Here is a 7,730-nt window from a genome sequence, read left to right on the forward strand (position 1 = left end):
AGGACATCTAGTAAAAATAGAAGGATGACATGTGACATAGTGGCATATCTCAGGCTAAATAGCAAATGATGCCAAACTGCTGCTTGCTACAGAGGAGCAGACACTTCAACTCCTTCGTTGCTATAATGGCCGTTGCGAAGTAAGCTTACTTAGCAACACTTCCATCAGGTTTTGACTGGTGAGCGTCATGAAAACACAAACTCAAATAAGGACAGATTAGCATGTGCTGATTAGTCAGTGATCAGTATTGTGTTATAATAGGCTACTCAGCGTTTAATATGATAGCTAATGGCCGGTTACCTAGGATATGACTTTGTGTTGGTACTTCGGCAAGGAGAAATCCAAGTGTGGTTTCCTAAGAGTCGGAATGGAAACAGTAACCATGCAGCTCGCCCGATCTTCTTTTAAGTTGATCTATCTTTGAGCTGTGTGTTTGTGTGTATGTGTGTGAGAGTGAGTCACATCAACCACTCCCTCCCATAAGCCAGTAAATTAGGGCTCCTCTCGATCTGTGGGTTTATCTTACTCCGCTCTAATCAGTATATTGATCTGACCAGCGAGAGCTCGATTTAGAGAGGAGAGCCAGTGTAATCCCAAACTCCATTCACACCCTGAGAGTCAGGCTCAAGGTTATATACACATCACACCCAAGCGTAGCAACTCACCACCCACATGTGGGAAACACATCCTGGGTAGCGTTTGAGGCTACGGTGCTATAATCGAGATCAAATGCGTGATACGGCTGAGGTGAAGTGAAAGAAGAGGAGAGCAGGTTGTGCTTACGGGGGTAGTCTTTGGGATGAATCTTCTCTGACCAGTTCCCATAGAAGGTGACTCTGTACTTGGCTGTTCCACAGGCGCAGCAGTCGAGCACAGGCTTTTCTGTCGTCTCGCCATACAGAGACTCTGTACACCAAACAGAAACGGAGGGGGGGGAGAGAGGCGTGAAAAAGAGATATAGCGAGATAGATACAGAGGAGAAACATGGAAAGACTGCTCATTAGTGTAAGTTGCAGGTGAGTGCTGGGCCCAGCTACATGTTACGGTGATGGGTGGTTAAAGGGAAACGGGAGAGGGAGGGAGGGCAGGAGGAAAGGGGAGGAAGTGTAGAACAGCTCTTTTGATCTGTTGCTCAGTGTGGTATCCAATGTCATGCACAGCTAGGGGGTCGCACTCATTTACGATCATTCACATGCCACAGCACAACCGCAAAGATGATGTCCCTGCATCAAAATCAAGAACGAAAAGAAGCTAGAGTAAAAGAGGAAAGACAAGAAAGAGACAATCAGTGGGAGGCAAAATAGGATACCAGCAGGGAGATGGAGGGAATGGCAAATTCATGGTATATTATGTATTCTGTGTTAATAATAGAAGCCTACCTTTCTCACACATTCGCTTGGTGAGTGAGCCTTCATCCTGGAAATAGATGATCCTCTTCTGCACAATGCTTGCCCTACACAGAGAGAACAAAGAAAGATGGAGGTGGTGAGAAGAGAGGAGAGACTGTTGAGGGCAGCAGCAATTGCAAATGTAGAAGTGAGGGGCAAAGGAAAGACTGAATGTCACAACAGGAGAAGAAAGATTAACAAACATGGGAGAGGAGATGTTTTTGGAGAACATGTGGGGTTTTGAAGACAAGCAGAAATGGAAAATCATATTTTTTAAAAGCTGATAGAGAGCAAACGGGATTGTGGAAGGTGGAGCAGGTGTTGGGTTATTCATAAACATCTTCCTGTGCTTTCAGAAGACCCCTAAGAGCAGGTATCAGAGCCCACAGGGAAATCGCTAAATCAGGCGCTCTTTCAGACCGAGGGATTCAACAGCTCTTACAAAGAGCACAAAAAAGCACTTATTAGCATAAAGACATATACTTAGCAGGAGAGAATCATAGGAAGGAAATGAGAGGTTGCAGAGCTAAAAAAAAAAATAAAAAGAGAGAGAGAGAGAAAGAAAAGGATAAGAAAGTAGTTTCCCAGGGAAGAGAGTACTTTCTTTGCACTGAGCAAGTCCCCAAGGCACTTTATGAGAAAAATACACACATACACACTATACAGCGCGGAAGGCAAGAGGCAGGCTATGCACTGTGTCACGGATAAGACTGATTGACGGGCCAACAGTGAAGTTTCCCAAAACGAGAGGCCTGGCAGGAGGGAGCTTCTCTAGATAGAGCTGTCTAAGAGGCTTGATCCTCTGGGTAGCGGGGAACACAGGTCTGAGAGGGGCCTTGACATGTAAATCAGCCACAAACAAACTCCTTTCAGAGGCCAGCAGACTTGAGAAAACAACAACAGAAAACAAGCCTCCAGGCACCTAACTTCCTCACAAACAGCCCGTCTTTTACACCAGCCATGGCCAAAGGAAGGTTTCCATGGAGATAAAAGCGAACACCGAGGTGCTGGGATGGAGATGCCGGGCTGAGGTCTGATCCAGGTGGGCCCGGTCCAGCTGGACTGTTTAGATACCATTTGTTCTGGAGTAGCAGGCTGAGCTGAAGCTGAGCGGAGCTGTGCTGAGCTGATCCCAGTCCCTCACAGCAAGAAAGACAAGCACAGAGACATTGGAGGAAAGAAGATGTACACTAAACTACACACAGAAAAATAATGGCTCTTCACTGGTTCTTTAAAAGGCTGTGTGGTTTCACGAAGAACCACCACCTACTAAAGAACCACTTTATTTAGTGGATGGTTGGTGGATGGTTCATATTCTTCATATGGTTCTTTGGGATATTAAATCAATAAGGTTCTTAATTCTTATTGGAGTTATTGGATGGTGGATGATGGCATAAATTTGGAAAATAACCAAACCCCTGCATGGTCCGGGGGTAGGTCGTTCACTACCTACTAGCCTATATATATTGTGCAATTAAAAATGAACATATACAAAAAGCAATTAAACAAAAACACAATGCAGGTGTCTAAGCAAAGGAGTGCAGAAATGGTTCTTTGTGGAACCAGAAATGGTTCTTCTATGGCATCACTCCGAAGAACCATTTTCAGTTCCAGTTGGCACATTTATGTTTCTGTGTGTAGAAGAATAAAGATTTTATTCTGGATTTCTCCCAAACCCACAAATGCAGTATACCTCATTTTCACTTATTTCCCAGCTTTACCGGATGACATTATACTAAATCAATTCTGATATGATTCAAAGCCGCTCTGCAAGTGGACCCCCCTCCTGTGCATCTCTCCTGCCTGCCTTTCCAAGCAGCTTTCAGATCCATTATGTTTGATGATCTAGTGGTTGGGTGACTGGTATTTTTACAGACTTGGTCACACAGGCCAGAGAGACGTTAAACCATAGTAACAGTGAATGACAGCAATAGACCCCTATTAACACAACACCGTCTTTTCTCTATGCATCATTTATTCTTTTAATGTAAGCAGTGTGTGAGAAAGAGACAGAGAGAGAGAGAGGAAGTGAACGAAAGACGGAGAGCGAAAGATCAGCCCTTCACAAAATGGAAGAAACAAGAGGTAATCACTGCAAATCTTCCATTTCACAGAGGGATGGCCATGGCAGGTCATATCCTGCACACTGAGAAGCGGGATATGATGGAGATACGTGAGAGTAGGGAGCAGGCAGTGCCTCTCAGAGAGATGTGGATGAAACTAGTCGAGGTAAGAGACACCACCAGCACATCTCTAATTGTTCACGCTTTAATTCAATCTCACCCCAATTTCACATATCTCCCTGAGAGAGAGGAGCACACACTGCCTCACTGCTTGCCCACTTTCCTGGGCTGGCCAGACAATCAGGCAGAGTAATGCTTATTTAACATCCAATTTAAATTCTATCAATGAGATGCTATTAAGGCCTGACTCACTTTGCCGGCTCCACACCACCGATCCCAATCACCCCAAAAGCGCTCTGATGTGCGCGCGCGCGTGTGTGTGTGTGTGTGTGTGTGTGTGTGCATGTGTGTGTGAAACAGGAAGAGAGAGAGAAAGAGACAGAGAGAGAGAGAGAGACAGAGAGAGAGAGAGAGAGAGAGAGAGAGAGAGAGAGAGAGAGAGAGAGAGGGCAAGAGGAAGAGAGAGATTTTATGTCTTTCTATGTTTTCCATTTGCATGTTCAGTGGTTGTGTAAAAGGACAAAATGAATTCTCAATTTGTTCTATCTCCTTCCACTCAAACCAGAGATTACAATAAATTACACAAAGACAAATAATATATTTAACCATTGTACAAAAGCAAATTATTTCACATTTAATTACTGTGGGACTGCTTGGCAATGGTGTCCTCTTGAAGTCTGTAATCTGACCTGTCAATGTGTCCGAGGAGATAAACTGGTTCTGACAGCTGCATGCGGTTGTGACATTCATCTGATCACCGATACACTGTCTCACTCAGACAGCCCATCAGAAACACATTGCACTGCCCTCCATATCACACGCCAGAAGGAGATGACAAATAAATTGCTTCCCTTCTACAAATGGAAAGATAAAAGATAGTGGCAAGTTCAATGGTGCCTGCAATATTTGGGTTATATTCTGATGCAATATTCCCCCGGACCTGGGAAGCAGCTGTGATGCAGCCGACAACGTGGATTCAGTCGTGAGAATAGCCCCTGATTAGAGTCTCGCTTTTTGTAATCGGACAATTGCAGGTCATGTTTGATTATATCGCTGAGCTCCCCCTGATGAGCACAATGGAAACCAATTATTTTCAGACCAATTTAACATAAAGCTCAAGGTTTGACCAGAACACAGTTGGGTGTAAAGACCAGCCGAATCCCTCCTTGTGAGTCCTCGCCGTGCTCCCGTCGTGCTCGGTAGGCTAGATCTGATATTGCCTAAAGCACACTCTGGATAGAAATTCATCCAACAGAGATGGGCAGATTTACCTTTACAATTTAAAATTTTACATTTTAGGGCATTTAAGGGGACACTCATACTTGGAGACACTCCCAGCCACTGCAGCAGTAGAATACGCTTACATTTCTAAATCGCCCACATTACAAGCAACCAATATTAAGTAGTGCAAAGGTCAGTGCTGCAGTGTCCAGTAAACGATGTTAAACATTCATGTGTCCACGGAATATAGATTTTTTTAAAAGGATAGTGGGCAGTTCTATCACCTCTTAGTATTTTCATTGAAAGAGTGGGAAAGCAGCAGGAGAGAGACATTAGAGAAAGCTGTTGTGCGATTTGATCCTAGGTTGCGGGGCGGGGGACTTAACCGCTCGCCTATCTTTGGGCACCGTAGAATATAGATTTGATGGTAAAACCTTCCAACTTCAGTGCTCTGAGTTCAGAGCTCAGCGTGTGCATCCAGCCTGACCCCGTCATCACCGACCAACCTCAGCCAGAACCAAACCGCCAAACTCAGTCTTTCCATCCTAAAGAAGACAGCGACTGCTCGTCAATTATACTGTAGCAAACCATGAGGGAGGAGCAGGACTCCCAGGACAACATATGAGTCAGAGGAGCTTTGTAAGAGAAACACACACACACACAGACACACACACACACACACACACACACACACACACAAGCCACACACATGCACACTTCTAATTTCGTGGCCAGATGTTGGTTTTTTTAAATAACCATGATATTTTATAGGCAGGCAGACAGACAGGCAGTGACAGAGCTCCTCTGGGAGATGAAATGGAATTAAAAACAAACATTGCCCGGCCTGTAGCGGTAATGAAATTGTCCTCTCTGAGCAAACCTACAATATTAGCAATCATTTCACATTTTATGTTGTTTGTTTCTGGGCGTGTGTGTGTGTGTGTGTCCATATTTCTGCGCTTGCATGGGCTTTGTGATAACACAGTCATAATGTACCAAAGTCTCTCTCCCTCTGAATAGCTGTCCTGCAGTACAAAGGGTCCCTTGGCTTGTGGAAGGAGCCGTCCCGCTCCAATCAATGAGACTTTATTAACACTTTGTCTATGTCGAAGTGCAGAGGCACGTCCTCGTCATCATTATTATTACCAGGTAGGGGGCAGAACAATGAGAAATACCCGGTGTCAGCCTGTAATCCTGATTTTCAGAGGCGTTTCGTTTGAACTGTGAGCTTCTTCCTCTCTCCCTCCACCTGTCTACTAAATCCACACCCCATCAGCTGTGCGTGTGTATTAAAGCCGCATCTCTACCACTTTCAACTCTAAGCTATACGCACTCTCTCACACACACACCCCCCCCCCCCCCCCCCCCCCAACTTTTCTCTCTCCATGTGCTTTTACTGAATACATTTTCTCCCATCATCCTAGCGGAGAGAAGAGAGCAGATGTGCCGTACAGCATGACCTGCTGTGAGAAAACTATGACAACACCATGATGATGGAGGATGAAAACAAAGAGGGGAGAGATAAAGAGAGAGAGAGAGAAGGGTGGGAGAAAAGAAAGAGAGAGAGAGAGAGAGAGAGAGAGAGAGAGAGAGAGAATATGAAGGAGCAGGAAATATGAGTAAAATAGTTTAGGGTGGATCATTTAAAATCTAGATTTACTCATTTTAAGTGGTGGTTATCAGTAATGAGAGAGGGAGAGAGAGAGAGAGAGAGAGAGGGAGAGAGGGCAGAGGTTAGTAAGAGGGCAAGCTACGAAGATAGTCAAGCGGGAAAAGCACAAGAGAAAGTGAGAGTAGAGACAGAGGAAAGGAAATCTCATCACTCACTTTGGCAGTCACATAATAACACGCATTAATAAGAAATGCAAGCTTTTTTACGCCCCTACACACATAAGAACAGCGGAGGGGAAGATGTAAGCCACACAGGAGGGAAAGCGACAGGCGAACCAAACACTTAACAAATAATGCAGTGATCAGAAGGCCTTGTAAGTCAGACCTCAGTATCCTGCTACATCCTCTACTCTCATACATGATTTCCCCACAGCACTGGATTAATAAGTGGATTTCTGCCATGATCTGTCTTCAGCCAAACATATGACTACTCTTCTGTATCCAAGCAAGCCCAGAGGACACACAACAGCAGAATTGATTAGTGTCACTCAGCCATAGAACTAATAGATGTAATGAATAGTTTATGAAACCAAGTCTGTATGAAATGTTGATAAGACATGCTGTGTATGACTTTGAGTAGGCTGGGGGAAGGGATGTAATAAAATAGAGAACATGTACATGTAGATTTGATACATGTGAGTAATGCAGCTGAAAAATCCCAGAGGAATATAACACTATACATATACAGTACATTTAAAACTCATATACAGGGTATGGATGACAGCATTAAATAAAAGCAAACGCCAAAAACATTCCTACTACCTCAACCTCGCATGGGAGCTTGTGTATCTCTTACGCATACATTTTGCACCCGTAATCAAATCCAAGTCAAAGATGTGATTTATGAAAAATGTATCTTGGTGGCAAAATCTGTGTTTAACAAAATCAGCGTTTTGCAAAATCTGTGTTTTACAAAACTTTCAATGATATATAAAAAGCCAAAACAAATTGACTTTAAATTTGAGATGACTATACGATTTATAAGCAAAGTCCATGATTTCCATGACCATCCCCCAATAATCCATCTTACCAACTAGACTGACACAAAATGAGCTTTCCTAATTGGTGCAAAATGCAAGCCTTGCTAAATTGTTTAAGAAGGTAGTTGCAGACAGGTGCAGCTCTCCGTATTACTGAAACTCTCTTAACATCTAATGAATTACAGTTCACTTGGTACAAAGACCAACTCAGCCAACATAAAATATCAAAACATCCTTTCATTTGGCTCCTTTAGTCCTGATGGGCTTTTAATCATTAAAGTCCCCAT

The 7,730-nt window shown here is 43.8% G+C and overlaps 1 protein-coding gene across 1 annotated transcript in view; it reads right to left on the reverse strand.

Annotated features, from left to right (window-relative positions):
- Positions 1-7,730, reverse strand: part of spon1a (spondin 1a) — a 71,126-nt gene that overhangs the window by 55,903 nt on the left and 7,493 nt on the right. Inside the window, exons 4-5 of the mRNA XM_071907085.1 lie at positions 1,380-1,453; positions 784-906 (exon numbers count right to left, since the gene is read on the reverse strand). Coding sequence (XP_071763186.1) covers positions 784-906; positions 1,380-1,453 — 197 coding nt within the window. The remainder of the gene's footprint in view (positions 1-783; positions 907-1,379; positions 1,454-7,730) is intronic.

Source organism: Centroberyx gerrardi, chromosome 1 (genome assembly GCF_048128805.1).
Source record: "Centroberyx gerrardi isolate f3 chromosome 1, fCenGer3.hap1.cur.20231027, whole genome shotgun sequence".
Taxonomy (NCBI): Eukaryota; Metazoa; Chordata; class Actinopteri; order Beryciformes; family Berycidae; genus Centroberyx; species Centroberyx gerrardi.